At 35.5% G+C, this 21470-nt stretch overlaps 1 protein-coding gene and 1 pseudogene across 3 annotated transcripts in view; one reads left to right on the plus strand and one right to left on the minus strand.

Annotated features, from left to right (window-relative positions):
- Window positions 1–21470, minus strand: part of LOC138714818 (scoloptoxin SSD14-like) — a 270565-nt gene that overhangs the window by 52078 nt on the left and 197017 nt on the right. For all 3 annotated transcript variants that reach the window (XM_069846978.1, XM_069846979.1, XM_069846977.1), the window contains one exon: window positions 6597–6818. In XM_069846978.1, the coding sequence (XP_069703079.1) occupies window positions 6597–6818 (222 nt within the window). The remainder of the gene's footprint in view (window positions 1–6596; window positions 6819–21470) is intronic.
- Window positions 781–2587, plus strand: LOC138715591 (serine/threonine-protein kinase PLK1 pseudogene; annotated as a pseudogene).

Raw genomic sequence — 21470 nt, forward strand, 5'->3', positions numbered from 1 at the left:
TTTTCATAAGTGTATATTATTTTTGGGAGTGTTTTTGTAAGTAATTTTATGAGGTTGTTATTGATATGCTGATAAATTATTTGTAATGATATTTCACATACTACATATGTATTCCTATTGCCCTGTTTAGTATGGTACAATATTTTTCTGATGAAATTGAATATTTAAGTGTTCGAATATATTTTCAAGCATTAATCTGAAAATACAGAGGTCTATAATGTGTTTAAAAATCTTATGATTGAAAAAAAAATGGAAAAGACTGAAAATGCATATTTCTTTGCAGTACCTCAAATTCGCTACTTTGAACATTTTCAATGACTCCCCTTAATCAGAGGGCAAAAGGCCAGTTAATTGTCCCTGGCTTTTATCCATGGTTGAAAATCATTATCAATGGTAATTTTGTTTCATGGTTTTTCGTGTAGGAATTAGAATTTCATTATAATAATATCAGTATGTAATTTTATTTTGGTGACATTCTTCACACATATATCTCTCGACAAGTTTTTATAATATTCTTTTAGCAAAAATGTTTAGAGCTATATCTCTATCATGTTCCAAAATATATTTTACTACACTCTAAGCTGAAAAAAAAATCGAGTCGAGAAAGAGACAATAGCCTATTTACGCAGAAAAGACTGAGAAACTTACAATATTACGACACTTCAGTTCATAATAATGTGATTTGTAAAAGAACGCACGACATGCAACATACGTTTCATGAAATTTCAATGAACAAGGTAGGCCAATAAAACGAAGTGCGACATCTTACGACAAAAAATTGAAAAACAAACAATTGCACACGAAAGTCTGGAAAGTTCGAATAACGTCTTATTGTTTATTACATTTCGATTAATGTTATTATAATATTACAATGACCGAGCATTCGAAGAAGCAAAAATGTGTGTTTCCAGATTTAATTTGCGATCCTACTCACAATGTGCAATACAAGAGAGGAGCGTTTTTAGGAAAAGGTGCATTTGGAAGTTGTTTTGAAATAATCAACACTAAAAACGGCGATGTATTTGCAGGAAAGTTCGTCTCCAAAGAAGTGTTGCAGAAGCACCATATGAAGGAAAAGATCGTCCAGGAAATCAGTATACACAAAACGATTAAACATGAGCATATAGTTGAGTTCTACAGCTTCTTTGAAAATGAAAACTATGTCCATATCGTACTCGAGCTGTGTAGGAAACGATCTATGGTACAACTCCACAAGAGACGCAGATATCTTACAGATCCAGAGGTGAGATATTATATGATACAAGTGCTTTCTGGTGTCGCCTATTTACACGCGAATGGAGTAATACATAGGGATCTTAAACTTGGAAATTTATTTATAAGTAATCAAATGAAAATAAAAATAGGAGATTTTGGACTTTCGACTAGGATTGAAAATGGGGAAAGAAAGAAAACTATTTGTGGTACACCGAATTATATTGCACCAGAGGTTATAGAAAAGAGAGGACACGGTAGCGAAGTGGATATATGGTCTATAGGTTGCATTGTCTTCACTCTTCTTGTAGGAAAACCGCCATTTGAAACAAAAACCGTACGAGAAACGTACCGTCGTATAAGACGTTGTGAGTATGCTTTTCCACCAACTATGAATGTACATGCAGCAGAAATGCTGAAGAAAATATTTGTTAAAGACCCCGCCAAGAGACCTACTGCGAATGAGCTCAATCGAGAAACATATTTCGTAGATGGCTATACTCCATCTTGTCTTCCTGTGTCGTGCCTTGTCATGACTCCCCAATTTAATATATCAGAGCTGCCTATGAACACTAAAAGAAAGCCGCTTTTAGAAGTTATTAGGCCTACATCTAACATTTCAAACAGTACAAATGGAAGTACATACCAGGAACAGAGTATCAAGCTAACTGCAGAAAAATTCCCTTCTTTTGAGGGACATTACTTCCTGAAAAATTTAAAGCAGCAGTTACTGAATGTTCTGCAATCTAACCCTACGGAAAAGAACGAGAATCTTTCAGACGAAGCTGAAGATCCTGCAGCGCATCCCCTGATCTGGATTAGTTGCTGGATAGATTATTCGGATAAATACGGCTTTGCGTATAAACTATGCGATAACAGCATAGGGGTGGTGTTCAAAGATTCTACTAAACTTATTCTCTTGCCAAATGGAAATAATTTTCAATATATAGATAGCAAGGGTTCCGAAAAATATTTCACAATCAATAATTATGATACAGATTTGAAGAAGAAAATGAGGCTGTTCGGTCTCTTTCAAGACTACATGGCAACACTAACAAAAACAGGAGCTTCCATACCGGTCGAAGACCCTGACTGCTTCACACGTCTGCCCTTCCTGTGCGATTGGGCTCGCTATGAAAAATCCGTTGTGATGCTGCTCTCCAACGGAACATTGCAGATAAATTTCATTCCAGATCATTCAAAGATTATTTTATGTCCTCTGATGGGTGCCGTTACAATCATAGATAAACAGGAAGAATTTCGAACACTGAGACTGGATCTTATAGAAAAATACGGATGCAGTAAAAATGTTGAGTGGAGGCTTACCTATGCCCTTCGCAAAATCAATGACATGATAAAACAGAACACAAATTAGTTGATTATGTATTTCTGTACTGATATAGTGTATATTTATTGTAAAGTCTGTTCATTTTCGTTATTGATTTCTGTGTTAGTGTAATTTTTGTTTAAATATTAGTGAATTCATTAACGACAATGTGTGTCATTATTGTAGAAATGGTTGCATTCATTCTCAGCGTGAACTACAGGGTTGGGCAGATAAAACCGGCCCGTGTTATGACATTGATAGGTACTAATGATTTGAAACAAACTTCAAATGGAATGAAAATAAAATGCATTTACCTTCTTAATAAATGTTGGAAGTGCCCTCCATCTGCATCTAGACACTTCTGTACACGTTTTAACAGGTTCATGAAAACACGTGTCAATTCCTCATGGGTGATACTGCGGATGCAATTCCGCAAGTTCTCCTACTCACATGAACCTGTTGAGCCAATCTCGTGGTAGACTTTCGAGGACTCCTAGTCATAAATTAATTAATTCGCACCGTAGTTGAGGAGTCCGGACAGAAGGAGTTCTGATCCTTGTTACATTTTTTATGGATCCAGTCGTACGCCATTTTCGCACCAAATCTTGAATGCTGCTTTTCGCTGGTACTGAGCGAAGCGGATATTTGTCTCTGAATAATTGTTGTGTTTCCTTAATAGAGCTGGTCTGTACGTGCGCCTCCACAATGAATATTCGCTCTGGTATTGAATAAGTCATGCTTATTTAAAGAACAACTCTTTACATGTGTTTAGAACGTCTGACTTTTAAACAGCAACCAGAAGAGGTTATAAGCAACAATGGCGCAACAACAATGACACAAAACACGCGGAAGATACAGTATATACAACATAATTACATTTTCAAGAAAAAAGAAAGAAAAGAAATCAATACCCTACATAATTTATTTTCCAAATCATATGACATGAGATGGGGCCGGTTTTATCTGCCCAACTCTGTACAATATATACAGATCGATTATTTAGCCCTGATAGCTCAGCGACGCGAAAGAGTGGAAGTAATATGAGTAGTGGGGAGAGCTCCGGAGTAGAGATAAGAGCAAGCGGTCGGTGAAGGAATGCACATGCAGTATAGTTTAATTGTACTAGAAACATACCGCTCTACCGCATGCATGAAATCCGATCGCTCCGAAGGCAAGCGAGTAACTAATCCAAACACCCCTTGGCCTAACTAAATGGACACGCCTGACCCAGGCGCACATCGCCGGCGACTGTCAGGACTAAATAATCGTACTTGTACCTAAATACGAGTAAGCTTATAATTTACGAAACTATTATGAATTTCATGATTCGTACTCCACAAGCCTCCGATTAAAGTTCTGACTGATATATACATCTATTATCAGGCAGTACATCTCACTTGACGATATGTGTCAGAGGAAGAACAATTTTATTGTTTGCATACATCTGAAGTCTGATTAGCGTAATATGTAGCTAATAGGCAATGTATGCAATGGAGAGGGAAAGGAACTGGCCACTCTACCCCATTATCTCCTGGCCTAGTTGCCTCATGAGTGATGCCTTGTTGGTGTTATTTGTGGGGTCCAGACCTGTCTTCGGACAACAACAATTTAGTTTCTCGTCGGTATGATATTATTTTGATTTATAGAGGAAAAGTATCCTTCGGGTTTCTTAAACTATGTGGTTTCTTCATTATACACTCTGTTTATAGCCATTTGTTGAAAGGACCACAGTTCCTTTTTTTTTTTTTTTTTTTTTTTTTTTTTTTTTTTTTTTTTTTTTTCTGAATATCATTTTTTAGTTTAAAATATTCTTTGAGCGTAGACACATTGCCAGAAAGACTGAGAGATGTACACTGTAAAAAGCAATTAGACTGTCTTAAGTATTATCACGTCTTATATTAAGAGGACAGAAATGTAGAACTTTCGTAGTTTAACTAACAAAATAATGTAGGCTACTTGGAATCTTGGATCTTGGCTAAACTCCAGCAATATTTTAATTAAATCTAATAATGAAGCATGTGGTCATTATTGTAGTAGATGAGTCTGTTAACATACAGCTATCACAGCACAATCTAATATTAATACAGTCTCTAACAAAAGTTTAAGGCCACCTAGCGGATATATTTCTTCCTGACCCATAATATTTATGTTAAACATTCATATTATTAATTTATAATGCGTTTCATTGAAGGTAATGCTGAAAGACATACATTTCAGTATAAGAATCATAATAATTGATCACTTGGTCTTGAAATGATACATTTTATTTTTTTTAAGACTAACAATATTTAACAACATATTTTAAACATTACTGGCTGCTGGTAAAATGTTAGATTAAACGAAAATGTATACTGAAATATGGTGCTATTGCATTATATAATATATGTTTATATATAGGCCTACACATTCATACTGTTCTGCCCAAAGGCAGGTCTTTCATTAAAAACCCAGAATTCTCCAATCTTTCTTATTTTCTGCCTTCCTTTTAGTTTACGCATATGATCCACATATCTGAATGTCGTCTATCATCTGGTTCTTCTTCTGCCCTGAACTCTTCTCCCGTTCACCATTCCTTCCAGTGCATCCTTCAATAGGCAGTTTCTTCTCAGTCAGTGACCCAGCAGCCAATTCCTTTTCCTCTTCCTGATCAGTTTCAGCTTCACCCACTATTTCCACCAAAGCTTCATTTCTTATTCTGTCTGTTCATTCGACACGATCCGTTCTTCTCCATATCCTCATTTCAAATGCTTCTAGTCGCTTCTCTTCGTTTTCGTCGTAATATCCATTATATATATATATATATATATATATATATATATATATATATATATATATAATTAAGTATATGGCTTATATATAGGCTATATACTTAATTTTTTTCCGGATGTATAGCCTATTTGTGAAGTTATATCATCTCTCAGTTTCACTCCATCATGAAATAACGCAACGCAAATCAGACATCAGTTCCGCATAACGAGATAGAAGAACTGAAGTGCCGTAAACTTTGGATAATGGTACAGGAAAATAGTAAACCTGTTAGAGTCGAAGGCAATTCGGAAGGCGGTAGTCTGCTAGCGTTTGCGTCGAGAGAGACAGATAGAGAGGGCAAGGAAGCGTATAACGTTGCCACATCGTACTTCACGCGCACGTGCGATGCAAATAGCGCAGGAGAGAATTTAAATTATCAAAAGACAATAATGACCTTAGCCGTTGATTACTGTAAGCACGACACCAGACAAACCCTCTTTCCTTCACTAACAATATTCTTTGCACAGTTCTCAATCCCACACCACATGCTTCTGCAGTCGTTTCTTGCACGTTGGCAACGTTGCAGCCAGCATCAAGATGGCCGGCAGCGTTGTGCTCGTCAACGTTTTTAAAATAATTATACACCTTAAACAATATTTTCCGCACCTGCCTGTGGAATACTTGTTTTTTTTTTTTTTTTTTTTTTTTTTTACAGTCTCTTCTCCCATTTATTTATCTTACACACCCAGTAAATGTTAGTTTTACTTATTCAATGTATTTAAACACTCACACGTGAACAAACGAACGTGGGAAGTACTTGATACAGACTGATTCCGATTGGTTCTGCTGTACAAGCTTGTGACGTCACATGCCAGAAATGCTACGGCGCATACAGCAGCCGACCGCCTTCCGAACTGCCGTCTAGTCTAATACAATATGATTTGGTCTCTAGAGCAGAGGTTTTATCTTTTTATTCATCCGTTCTCCGGTTCACAAAAAAAAAGTTTATGGCTGTTCTCAGTTAGCCCTTATTGCTAAGCAGTTTATCACCTATGGGAATATTCACACGGGATTTGTAAAAATTACGTGTTCTAGAAAAAATAACAAGATAGAGATGTTGCATTATATCTCTGCCGGTGAGTGACCATTAAATTCCAAATAGTCTTGGCCGTGGGCGTCGGAGTACTAAAACGCAATATAGCTTTTCCTATCTCTCTTACCCCTCGCCGCAAACTGTGACGTTGTAAAGAAGCAGAAACATAATAAAAGACCCCTGAGTGGAGGCAGATTATGTGATGTGACGTGTTACCTGCCGATTTCGGCGCATGGAGGTCCGTCCGAGCAGACGGCCGCCTTCTTGAAACGGTGCTCGACGGACGCGGAGGGCGGCAGAGGGTATTCCGGGTTGGGGGGCATCAACAGCGGCTTGGGCTTGCTGCACAGCTTGATGCCCAGCTGCACCACGCCCGCGCCCAGGCAGAGCGCCAGCACAACGCCCGCCGCCACCAAGTAACGCTTCTGTAGCTTGGGTCTGCAACAACAAAACAAACATTGCTATATAGTAACTGCTGAAAATAAGAAAGTTACATTCCACTGTCGGCGAAAATGAGTCTCACGAAGATCGATAGTGACGATGATGGTGCTAAGTGATGATGATAGTAGTGTCACTGGTGATAAGTGTCGACAGTGATAATAGTGTCTATGGTAATTACTAGGGAGCGCATTTCTAGGTGCTAAAAAGAGAGATTTAGGACTTCATAAAATCCAATTTATGGCTTTACTATTTAATTTTATATAAACTCCTAGAGTGTTACAAATATGGAGTACCATTTTGTTTTTTTCGTTTTGAAACCTATAGGCCTATGTTTTGATGCTGAATGTCCCTGTGAATGGTACACCGGACTTAGAAGTTCGCAAGATGTTATAAAATGTTTGAAAAAATAATTACTTACTTACTGGATTTTAAGGAACCCGGAGGTTCATTGCCGCCCTCACATAAGCCCACCATTGGTCTCTATCCTGAGTAAGATTAATCCATTCTCTATCATCATATCCCATCTTCCTCAAATCCATTTTAATATTATCTTCCCATCTACGTCTCGGCCTCCCTAAAGGTCTTTTTCCCTCCAGCCTCCCAACTAACACTCTAAATGCATTTCTGGATTCGCCCATACGTGCTACATGCCCTGCTAAAAATTATAATTTACTCAAAATGTAACATATTTCCTTAAAAAAATGGAGGTACAAATATGGAATACTATTAACAAGTTAAGATTAACAAAATTGCAAAGTCAAAATGACCTCTACTAAGAAAAGCACAGAACAAGCATTCAGCTTCTCCTTGAAAAATGTTATCCCAACGGTAATACTGAATCCAGATGAATCGTCTCTCACGTCTTTTCTCGAACTTGTTTTTATGGCTTCTTGCATTGTCTTTTCATTTCACTGTTTTCTAAGTTCGTTGGAAGATGAAGGGCGATACCAGTGTCAATAGTGATAATAGTGTAGATGATGACAATAGTGTCGCTGGTGATAATAGTGACAATGGCGATAATGGTTATAATTGTGATGGTGATAATAATGACCATGATGAGTGAAGATGGTAACTGTGATTGTAATGATGGTGATAGTGATAGTTATGATTAGGGAGTGGATGTTGATGACATGTCATTATTTTTGTTTCAACTTGAAAACGATGTTATTTAATACATTGTTGTAACAAAACAAAACACTCGTATGCAATTTTTTCCTTGCATATTTTTGCATTCTTTTACTTTTTTATCCGATAAATAAAGAATTTTTGGGGATCATTAAACATCACTTTCTGCAATTCTTATTTTTTATAGCATTTCAAAAATCAGTTTTATTTTCGAGCAACATTACTCGTACCTACATACAAATCAATAGATTGCAATTATTGTTGATTAGAGCTGAATAGAATGAAGCTACAAAAACTTATTGAGCATTTCATGTAATACTTGTGTTTGTGTATTAAATTATTATTTTAAAATGGTATATACCCTTCAATACTGTACTCCAACCAGGAAAAAGTCTCAGGGGAATGAGACGCAGTGGTGTAATGCTATGAATGAATGTTGATGTCATAAGGTCACACACCTTGGTACACGCATTTCCATTGGCTAACTCTCAAAGTACAAACGATAACACTGATACACACATATTTATACTACCCTAGTTACAAAATAAGATCACGGTTAATCTTCTGGTCTTTTAATCCCACCATACAGGAAATAACATATGCAGGAGAGCGCATGTTTTTTAAACTGACGTTATAACGGTAATATTACCTATCTACTTCGCTCCAATAGATGTCGCAATAGTAAGCACATTCCTTTCACGGTTAATCTCCTGGTTGGAGAACAGTAGAGAACATGAATCATTCTTATTGATTAAATTTAGGAAATTATGTCCACACCTGTGGAGTAACAGTTAGTGCGTCTGGCCGCGAAACCAGGTGGCCCGGGTTCGATTCCCGGTCGGGACAAGTTACCTGGTTGAGGTTTTTTCCGGGGTTTTCCCTCAACCCAATATGAAGAAATGCTGGGTAACTTTCGGTGCTGGACCCCGGACTCATTTCACCGGCATTACCACCTTCATCTCATCCAGACGCTAAATAACCTAAGATGTTGATAAAGCGTCATAAAATAACCTACTGAAATAAATAAAAAATTTAGGAAATTACACAAAATAAGCTGTGTTTTCATCTTACAATCAACTGATAATAACAAAATTACAGGTTGCCAGGCGACGATAGAAAACAAAAGATGCGAAAACGAATGAATGATATTTATAAACAATTGAATACGCTTTCATATTTAAATGATATAAAAATATGGGGGTGCCATTTGAAATTTCAATGTGATGATGGCTGGGGGTGGGGAATGGAATCTAAAATGCAATTAAGCCTGGTTTCAGACTTCTCCCTCAATTTCTAAATTGACGTGTTTTTTGTTTAAATTGAATTCAATTTAAATAATTAGTTGTTTAGACTGGTAAGTTTTGAAATGAAAGCCCTGTATATTATCTCACTGCATTGTACGAGCAAGAAAAGCAGATGTTTCTTACACAGGCTTATCTTCATTCACCATAAACGCCAGAGACTAAAAAAAATAAACAAAATTGTCGTAGCAAGTTATGATATTGTTGCTATGAATGAATGTTAGTTTTATTTTAGTTTAAAAATCATATCTTATTCTGTGTTGAGATATACAACCATGGTCATCTGTGAATTTGTATTAATTAAAAATTAACTTTTTAATATGAGAAAAACAGAAACAAAAGAATTATTTTTTTTTCTATCCGCTTTTTATGTTTATTACTAGTCTACATAGAGCCTTTAGTTTATTAATTTTTAAAACACAGGGACATCATTTTATTTTTACTAACATTTTTAATATTAACCTGGCTATACCTTTGGATCAACGCCGTTTGCTACCCCCTTCCACGACTGGAGTTCGATGATACTGGCGTAATGTACAAACAAATCACTTTACTAGGTATAGGAGGGAAGAAAAGTAGTTCATCTATTTACGTAAACTAGGAAATATCGCGATTTTGAGTTTTATTATTTTCATTAGGTTTTTGTTTAATCAAAATACAGTACAGTATTAACAATAAGTGTTTTTACTCTCGAACTGAGCTGTCCATGTGGACGTATTCATTATGCAGTGTATATTATACTGTCTACAGCACATTAGCGTACAATATAGAGAATGAAGCTAAATTGAAAAATAATCATAATATGGATATTTAAACAAAATGGTGGCCGTTCATTTCGATACAGGCTTCGGTTCTAATGTGCATATTATCGCACTATAGACTATTGTACCTAATTCCAATTACCAGTTTCGTCCTTCATACTAGTAACTCACGTTGAAATAATTCTGTACCTACTCTATAAAAGAGTACCTTACGTACTGTAAATTCAATCTTCATTTCTGTCCGATCCGAAAAGATAAAATTACTCAGACCTACTATCTACTGTCCGTGGTTATGTCGTAGGGTCGTAGAAAGGGGAGAAATCACGTGACAGGTAATTACTTAACGAGGCCCTTTTATTTAAGGTATTTTAAACAGTTGTATAATATTACGTAGACGTCCAATTTCTAACAGAAATTAATGTTCTCAGAAAAGAGCTAAGACAGCCCAGCCACTAGCTGGCGAATAAAAGCTGATGGGGGAAACCGGGAGGCAAATGAACTACAGTACCTGTGCGAAAATGATTCAATATTGAAAGGTCTTTCGTCACTGGAAAACGCGAACATATTTTTGGAACGTACTGTTTACTATGACTGTAAGGCTACTATGACTGTATATGCGGTCTTGGATCTGTGTGGAGGACGGTTGAGCTTCATTAGTAGAAGGGGTGGGAGTGAAGTACGTACATTCAAAAACTCAGGTACAATAAAAATTGAAGTAAAAATAAAATGATGTCACTGTATTTCTTTAACTTCGGAATATGTATTATATGTCTTTCTCGTGTTAAAATCTATCGTACCTGGTTAACATGTTTCGGCCTGTTATCGACCTTCTTCAGCACTTCAGGTCGATAACAGGCCGAAAATGTTAACCAGGTACGATAGATTTTAACACGAGAAAGACATATAATACATATTCCGAAGTGATATAATGTTAAAAGTTGTGTAATCAAGATGGAGCCTATTTCTTTAACTTGTAAGGCATTTTATTGGTAATTTCTTCAGCTAATTTTTAGGTCATCAACATCCATATCCTAGTCATGATGCTAGTGATAATAGTGATGATGGTGATGGTGATAGTGGCGGTGATGGTGATATAGCGATGATGACGACAACAATAGTATTAATGGTTACAGTGGTATTGATGGTATATTCATACAATACATTTAAAAAAAATAAATAAATAAATAGATAAATAAATAAATGTAATCCAGCCATCAATTCTGCCATGCATTGTTATTCCTGTCGTGCGCTGTTGCCTAACTGAGGATATGCAGGACTTCATTTCAAGCACACCGCTTCCAGAAGCAGCTGCAGGTCGCACCTCTATCAATCGCCCTTGACACACATCGTCCCATCGCGACTAGAAAGTTCCTGCAACACCTTGAGTAACCAGATACCAAACCAAGGATCGACGTTTCGCGGTCCCTGCGTTTGTGCACGTAGCTGTTGGTAAACCGATGATAAGGCTCGTAGCTAAAGGCTTACGAAACCTTCCGCAGTATTGCCTATACAAATAAAATAGTTTTACCTGCTACAACATCGGATGTTCATGACGAAAGTTTTGTAATAAGAGACCTGGCCATTAAAGAACTTACATTTTATGTTACAAGGGAATTCGGCCGAGAGAGATTTTCTGTCCGTCGGCAAGTAAATATTGTTATATTGTAGTATTACGAGCATTAATCACAATCAGAATAATATTATTTACGTTACAAGACCATTATGTAGAACTTAACATGGAATTTAACTAAACGAGCGACAGAGAGTTTGGTTATCCATGTGAGCCTGTTGAGTCAGCGACGTCGCCAGGATCAGAGCAAGGGGGGTGCGGATGGGGTGCGAGATTTAAAAATGGGGTGCGAGCTGTAAAAATGTGGTACATAAAAAATCCAAAATGTTCCTTCATGCACTTGCGCGCATACTATACATCTGTTTATTAATATTACTATGTATTATTATTATTATTATTATTATTATTATTATTATTATTATTATTATTGCTCATCACATCCATTAGGCCTACGATACACTAAGGGACATAGTTTTTTTTTCACATCCAAGAAATTGTTTATTTTTGTTCTTCAAAATAATTTATGCCTAGTATTTTGTTTTGCCCTTTGGGGTGCAGAAAGGAGTGCTCCGATTTTTTATGGGGTGCTCGCGCACCCTTTCGCACCCCCCTAGCGACGTCCCTGTGTTGAGTTCTTACAATGGTCGTACACTGTACAACGTTTTATGGTATTTTGAATCGTGTATCTCAAGATAAAATCTATACTAATAATAAATCTGTAGCAAAAATTTTTCTGGTAACTTTCGATTTTCCAAAAATAATTGGTGTTAACATGTATAATTAACCATCCTGAAACCGAAAATCGCTTTTTTGAAATTTTTGTTTGTATGTCTGTCTGTCTGTCTGCCTGTCTGTCGTCTGTCTGGATGTTTGTTACCTTTTCACGCGATAATGGCTGAACCGATTTATATGAAAATTGGAATATAAATTAAGTTCGTTGTAACTTAGATTTTAGGCTATATGGCATTCAAAATACTTTATTTAAAAGGGGGGTTATAAGGGAGCCTGAATTAAATAAATCGAAATATCTCGCTTATTATTGATTTTAATGAAAAATATTACATAACAAAAGTTTCTTTAAAAATAATTTCCGATAAGTTTTATTCTATACAAAAGTTTGATAGGACTGATATTTAATGAGATAAATAAATTTTAAAATTACAATAACAACGCCATCTAAGGCGCTGTACTGAAATAAAAACAAATGACTTGGTCTATAAGGGGCCTTGGACAACAACAATCGAAAGCTATTAAACATAGTCTACAGAGAATGTTTCTGTGTTTGTATGAAGTAATATCGGAAGCTAATTAATTGTTTAATTATTATTTCACCATTGGAAAGTGTAGTTTCTCTAGATGGACATAATTCTACAATGTTATTACAGTAACTTCTGAAACAGAAGCAAGTGATATAAAGTATACACATTAAAACTAAATGATATGGCAATCTTCATTAAACTATGGTTGCACTTAATAACAATTAAGAAACATGTTAAAGGAATTGTCATTGCACCAAATGATTGCTCTCTGGACCAAAATGACAGCATTTTAATTATTTAAATACAATTTAAATTAAGTAACATATTAAACGATTTATCCTTCTATCAAACACGAATGTTCCCTGGATCAAACGTCCTATTTTAATTATGTAATTACTTTATATTTATTTCTAACAGGTGCAGCGGAGCGCACGGGTACGGCTAGTAAATTAATAATAATTGCAATTTACATGTTGTTGGAACAGAAATTATTGAGAATTTGTAGATAAAATAACAATAATTGAGAAACGTCTTAATCAGTTACTATGATAGGGAACACATCATAATCTGTTACTATGGGAGGAAAATAAAACAAAAGTGTTTACTACAAATGGTTTTATCTGAGATTAATTTGTAGAAATAGATTGCACTGAAATTCTTAACGAAATATTCGTAGAAACAAAACAAGCAAGCCAAAGAGCTATAGCAGGAAAATCGCGAGATCGATATTATAAGGAACTGTCACAATGTTAAATTCCTCAATTTTGGGTGCACTTTTCTCAGAAGTTATAAAAGATACAAAAGTAGAAAAAAATAGAGCATATGTAACATATCTTTATGTATACAACCGGTTAAATAAATTTAAAATTCCACTGAGCTGTTGGCAAAAAAAAAAATAATTCTTTGATAACATTTTTTGCATTAAGAATTACTGCAAATTATTATTATTATTTTTTTTTTTTTTGCTGAAGATAGAAGTAAACTTAATTTTTTTAACCTACTGTGTAAAATGCCATCACATTGATATTGTATATTAATTTCAGCCTTCTGGATACACTACTTTCTGAGAAAAGTGCACCAATGTCACAAAAAATGATAAAGTGCAGAAAAATGGTGTCAAAGTTTCCATATCTTGCAATATTAAACTCCTCAATTTTTTGTACAGTTTTCTCAATAGTGATAAAAGATACAAATGTAGAAAAAATAAGGCATATGTAACATACTTTCATATACACAAGCTGCTAAATAAATTTAAAATTTCACTGAGCGCTTGGCAAGAAAAAATTTGTCATTGATAACATTTTTTGCATTAAGAATTACTACAATATTTTAGCTGAAGATAGGGCTAAAAGCTAACAATTAGAAGAAATAAAATCATATTATCATTTTACAGATATTAAACTACCGAAAAACTATAAAAACCAAAATTTAATTTTCTTGTCAAAATTCGGCGTAGCCTACAGACTCCCCTTAATAAAAGTGAGAACAGAAAATGTTTAACAAATATTGTGATTTTTTTTAAATTTCTGTTGGAAAACTATTAAAATTTTTCTATAAAACATACCGTACTTGTAAGAGCCATTTCGCACAGCTGTGCTTCCGAGTGGAGCTGCTGTGTGGCTCTAACGCATCTCTATTACCACGGCTCATTAACTTCATTAACCGCTGTGTGAGCTCCAGTTCTTCGACAGCTGAAGCTTGCAGTATTGCTTAACTACTGCTGGTAAGAGCCGGCTAACGATCGTCAGTGACTTCACTAAAAATGCCGCCATTAAAGTGCTATTGAGTGACAGCATGTGATAAAGCATGTAGTAAGTCGGTGGTAAGTAAATGACTTAAATTAAAATGAATAATAACTATAAGTTTTAGAACTACTACTGCAGTAAATAAATAGCAAATTCGACAAACAGCGACTTGACAACAGCGCTCAAATAGTAGGCGGAGCTAGGGATCTTTATTCAGTGGTCTGACTATAGTTCATTTTCTACTAACTTGAAAGTAGATCAAACGTTGCTAACGCGACTGCTTTCGCTTCCTTATCTATTTTTCTGTTTTATAACGCCCAAGTCAATCGCTGACGATCCAACAGCCTCTGCTGGCCGTACTTCAAGTATTTCAAGGAAGCCATTCAATGTTGTTATCCCTGTCCTTGAACAGAGTACCGGAAGATGAAGACTATGGTTTACAGTTCAAAGTCAGCCGGTTCGCGATTCCGTTTTTGCAGCCTTCTGTGTTTGTCAAAGATATTTATAGCCTCAGGCGATACATTGGCCTATAGTGACAATGTGGACTCATTGGCCTGTAGAGATATTAATAATCTCAATCGATGCGTTACCTTGTATACAATTAATTATTATAGTGTCATTTATGACATTCTACAGGAAGAATTGTATTTTAATTGTCCTGCAGGAGCATTTGCAGTCTCAATCGAGTCAATGTCTTCAGGGATATTTTCAATCTCAATCGGAGAGTTGTCCTGGAGAGATCAGATTCGAAATATCCCTGCAGGAATATCAGCACTCTCATTCGAGATATCATTTCGAAGACAGCAGTCTTAATCGAAACGTTCTCCAGATACTGTATATCTGCAGTCTCAATCGAAACAACCTCCAGATATATCTGCAGTCTCAATCCAAACGTTCTTCAGATATATCTACAGTCTCAATCGAAATAGTTTATTTCCAGTCTCAATCGAAATAGTTTATTTCCAGTCTCAATCGAAATTTTCTCCAGATTTATCTGGAGTCTCAACCAAACGTTCTCCAGATATATATGCAGTCTCAATCGAAATGTTCTCCAGATATATCTGCAGTCTCAACCAAACGTTGTCCAGATATATCTACAGCCTCAATCAAACGTTCTCCAGATATATCTGCAGTTTTAATCAAACGTTCTCCAGATATATCTGCAGTTTCAATCGAAATAGTTTATCTCCAGTCTCAATCGAAATTTTCTCCAGATATATCTGCAGTCTCAACCAAACGTTCTCCAGATATATCTGCAGCCTCAATCAAACTTTCTCCATATACATCTGCAGTCTTAATCAAACGTTCTCCAGATATATCTGCAGTCTTAATCAAACGTTCTCCAGATATATCTGCAGCCTCAATCAAACGTTCTCCATATACATCTGCAGTCTTAATCAAACGTTCTCCAGATATATCTGCAGTCTTAATCAAACGTTCTCCAGATATATCTGCAGCCTCAATCAAACGTTCTCCATATACATCTGCAGTCTTAATCAAACGTTCTCCAGATATATCTGCAGTCTTAATCAAACGTTCTCCATATACATCTGCAGTCTTAATCAAACGTTCTCCAGATATATCTGCAGCCTCAATCAAACGTTCTCCATATACATCTGCAGTCTTAATCAAACGTTCTCCAGATATATCTACAGCCTCAATCAAACGTTCTCCATATACATCTGCAGTCTTAATCAAACGTTCTCCAGATATATCTGCAGCCTCAATCAAACGTTCTCCATATACATCTGCAGTCTTAATCAAACGTTCTCCAGATATATCTGCAGTCTTAATCAAACGTTCTCCAGATACATCTGCAGTCTTAATCAAACGTTCTCCAGATATATCTGCAGCCTCAATCAAACGTTCTCCATATACATCTGCAGTCTTAATCAAACGTTCTCCAGATATATCTGCAGCCTCAATCAAACGTTCTCCATATACATCTGCAGTCTTAATCAAACGTTCTCCAGATATATCTACAGCCTCAATCAAACGTTCTCCATATACATCTGCAGTCTTAATCAAACGTTCTCCAGATATATCTGCAAACTCAATCATAATGTTCTGCATATGTATTTGCTGTCTTAATCAAAACGTTCTACAGATATATCTGCAATCTGCAATCTCAATCGAGATGCTCTGTAGCGATATTTAAGTCTCAAGCGAAACGTTGTACAAACATTTCTGCAGACTCAATCGAAATATTAACTCACACAGTCGTACAATAAATCTGTTAACGAGAAAACTACTGTATTGAAGTGAGGAACAATTGACCGTTTAATTTTCTCTGGCACCTTTTAAATCAAGTACAGAAATAATTTAAATGTTTAAGTTCACAACACGAAATCCCGATTTCAGTGTCCATGTCATCTTTAGATGTTGTCAAATCAATACCTAATCCAGTCAATGGCACGAAACTAACCGCTAATGTCGGATCCAATGGGAACCACTAGACCATCGAAAAGAAAAGCTTTTCTTCTCCTTTCCTTTCTCAATTTATTTTTCCTCTATTTTGTAATACTCTTTTTCCGATTTTTTATAGTGAGCTACGACAAATGCACGACAGTTCACCAATCGCAAGCTTTCGGAATCATCAAACACCAAAATAAGGAGTAACAGTTGAGAGCGGGAATATCTGGGTCAGAGCAAAATCTTTCGGAGAAAAATTAGTGTTACATCTGGGGAAGCCACAGAAACAAAAGATGCTAATTCTAATCTGTGGCTGTTGGCCAGGCGATGAAGGTGGCCGACCTATCCTTACGTAACTGGGAGTGCGGAAGACGTCCAAGGGGCAGCATTAGTTTCGCTAGCTGGGAGCACTATTGTGTGGGAGAGAGGCATCCGCGAGCTTGTCTGGCCAATGCAGTTCATCAACCCTTCCCAGCCGAACCATTTGTACCAAGGTTGTCCAAAGCATGCCGAGCCTTTCCAGACAGTATTAACATTCTTCTGGCAAAACATTAATTATTTATTTCATTATTTTAATCGCCGCACTCAGCATTTCATTCGCTTCATATTCGTTCGCTGATTCTCCCGGTCATTTCCAATCGCCTATTCGCCAATTCACTCACATTATACCTTTATTCGCCCATTCAATCAATGGTAATTTATTGTCTTAAATATCTAAATACATGGAAGTTGAAAATTCAAGCATATTAGATTGAAAACTACATATTTCGAACAACTTTTCCCTCTTTCCATTTTTCGCTGTCTGCACTAATAACGGAATTTGTCTCTGACGCCGAACTTTTGAATCACTCTGTACATTCATTTGAATATTAACTATTTAATAAAATTCATTCATATAGTGTATCTGCTTCATGTTTAATGCCTTAGATTTTAGAATAATTTATTAAATAATAATATTATTACTATTAATTACTATTATTATTATTATTATTATTATTATTATTATTATTATTATTATGCATTTATTCACTGCAAATGAGTAAATACCCGGTGGCAGTGGTAACTAATTACACTCAATAAGGACAATTAATAGACTAATAAACACAATTACTAAAAAATACAATTAATAATAATACTACTAATAATTAATAATAATAATAACAATAATAATAATAATTATTATTATTATTATTATTATTATTATTATTATTATATATTTATTCACCGCAAATGGGTAAATACCCGGTGGCAGTGGTAACTAATTACACTCAATAAGGACAATTAATAGACTATAAACACAATTAATAAAAAATACAATTAATAATAATACTACTAATAATAATTAATAGTAATAATAATAATAATAATAATAATAATAATTATTATTATTATTATTATTATTATTATTATTATTATTATTATTATTATTATTATTATTATTATTATTATTATGTATTTATTCACTGCAAATGGGTAAATACCCGGTGGCAGTGGTAACTAATTACACTCAATAAGGACAATTAATAGACTAATAAACACAATTAATAAAAATACAATTAATAATACTACTAATAATAATTAATAGTAATAATAATAACAATAATAACAAGGAGAATCCTAAATTAAATGAAGCAGTATCACTTAAAATAACATTTAAAGTAAATCTAATTTGTACCTTAACCCTAAGTTCGAACTAAAACCCACGAGTATGATAATGTTCATACCTGCACAAGTACCTTTCAGCACTACACTCATTTCGCCGACAACTCACTCACTGCACTAGTACTATGACACATTTCACTGATACTATCCTATTTCACTAACACTTCAAAAACATTTCACTGTTCAAATACTTTGTACTACCACTATAAACTATCACTGTCAAAACACACTTCACACTTCACCGACACAACATACTTCTTCACCGATACAATACTTCAAATAACAAAACATCAATTTTATTACACCCTTTAACTAGTGTGTATAATATAGCCTACTACCGTCTATTAGTAAGGCCATCAGCCTATTTTTAAATACATTTTTGGTTATTGGTAAAGCCTTTAGGAAGTCTGCAGGTAAAGCATTCCAGTCCCTGATAGTACGATTGAGAAAAGAAAACTTTCCAGTGTCCGTCCTCTGTCTTCTTTCTCTCAATTTATGAGTGGTCGTTCCTTGAAGAGTAATTTGGCGGCTGCAACCTATTTTTTATTTCTCTCCAGGTAGGCTCACCTCTCTGTTTAAAAATTCGTCCGACATGGGAATAATAATAATAATAAAAATAATAATAATAATAATAATAATAATAATAATAATAATAATATATTATTTTATTAATTTTTGACGATATTTTGAAAGCCTAAGGTTTCATCGTTGGTAACATGATGACAATAATGGGGGCTAAAGTGTGGAAATTGATTTATTCTGACTGTAAATTCACAGCAAATATCTGGGAAATCAATGCAGCAATCTGTACGCAAACGTATTGTACTGTACATACTACAGCCTCCAACACAAAGCCTGCTGCCTGACTCATTCTGAGCACTGGAAAATTAATATAGTCTGCGCCGCGCCGGCATGCTACGAGACACACAAATTTCACCAGCTCAAGCGACAGCCAGAAGGCTTGCGAGGAAACCAGAGAGCGGAAACTGGTTCACACTTCCTGACATGAGTGCAGGACACTTCGAAACTTTCCAGTGAAACCTCATGAACGCTCCGCTGACGTCAGCGATTACCAGGTCACGGTATCTCACATCAGGGGGCCTCAAGCATGGAGCCACGACAGTTACTCATAATATAATATATTTCCAACTGTAATGCCCTCTAAGCCTTGTAAAGGAGCTCTAGTACCGGTATAGTATTGTTTTATTTTTTTCACAACTACATTGCAAAATAGTTACAGTTCGTTCACGCCTTCAGAGTGAGCCAAAACTAGTATGTTGTGAACCTGGAAAAATTGATATCGAGATCTTCGCAAAAATACAGGATCGAAAAAGTGGTTCTAGGCATGTTGTCTGTCTTTCTGCGTATATGCAGCAATTTTTCGCTCAATTTACCTGTGAATAATGCACATGGAATATATTAATAGTACATTATAAAACGAGCCTATAATGGTAGTAATTAAGACGCAAGTATGATTGTTTATGAAACGAGCGCAAGCGAGTTTCATAATTTTCATACGGGCGTCTTAATTACCATTATAGGCAAGTTTCATACGACTTTTTATGCTCGACCATATTTCTAACTTGAAATTATTTAAAATTAGGTCTTCTTATGGTTATGTGCGAACTGACCTGAATTGTGAGATGTGCGCAGACGCGAAAGTATGGATTTTTTCCGAGGCCGAATGGCATTGACCTTGGCAGAGAATAAGATGAAGATTACCTACTCTGATATAACCTGGAAATTGATTTAGAATTGAAAAACGAGATGACAAATTGAATTTATTTGAATATTATTTACAATTAACGCTAATTATTATAGCAACAGAACATAACCTTCTGCGACAGTATTGGATTTCCAGCCTCCGTGACTTTTCGCTAATTGTCTTTCGATTGCATATCCGAGAATAATCGATATAACGGTACAAAGGTGACTTGTCATTGACTGAACACCTGAACTTTAATGAGTAGGTGTACTTTAATGATATGCATTAAAGGACTACTACCAGGTGTATAATTACTACATTTCGGCATGGTCGAGCATAAACATTTTTAACTGTATGTATAGGCCTATATATGATCAGAGACTACGCATAAAAAAACGTGTGGGCAAATCGCAATATAGCGAACGTAAAAGCTCCGCCCACGACCCCTTCCACTTTTCCCCTACTAGCTCAACAGACACTCTGCGTGATAAACCCGAGTCACACGAGGATAGTTTACAGGAGTCAAGTGCTTGAAGCCTCTAAACTTGATCCTATATTTGTGATCACACGGAGACATTAAACTTGAAACCATCCTTGAAAAAAAAAAAGCGCGCGCTGAATGTTGTATTCGTAGTGGTGTTAGATTTCTTGTATTCTGTTATAGTTAATAAAAATCAATAGTGAACTGGCATTTTTAGTTTGCTGAAACTGAAGATGCCACCAGCACATATTCAAGCATGTGTGCACCTAATTGGCGCCTTGTTATTGTATGAATTACAAAATATTCTTGAAAAAAAGGAAAAGAGAACATAGGTTAAGAAATGGATTCGTAGAAGTATGCACAGTGTTGAAAGAATTAGCTGAAGAAGATCCTGCAGAATACAGAAAACATCTCAGAATGAGTCCTGTTTTAAGGGTTTTTAACTTTTTTCGAACCACTTCTACGTCTATGTTTTCGAAACCTTGTTCCACGAGTTCACTGACTAGTTTCTGGAATAATAATTCCCGCTTGTTTTTATTGAGGTATTCTTTGTCACGTATATTCCATGCAAGTTCATACTTCTCATACACTTCCAAAAACTTTATGATATCGTTGGAATTCCACTTAG

The sequence above is a fragment of the Periplaneta americana genome, chromosome 15, assembly GCF_040183065.1.
Source record: "Periplaneta americana isolate PAMFEO1 chromosome 15, P.americana_PAMFEO1_priV1, whole genome shotgun sequence".
Taxonomy (NCBI): Eukaryota; Metazoa; Arthropoda; class Insecta; order Blattodea; family Blattidae; genus Periplaneta; species Periplaneta americana.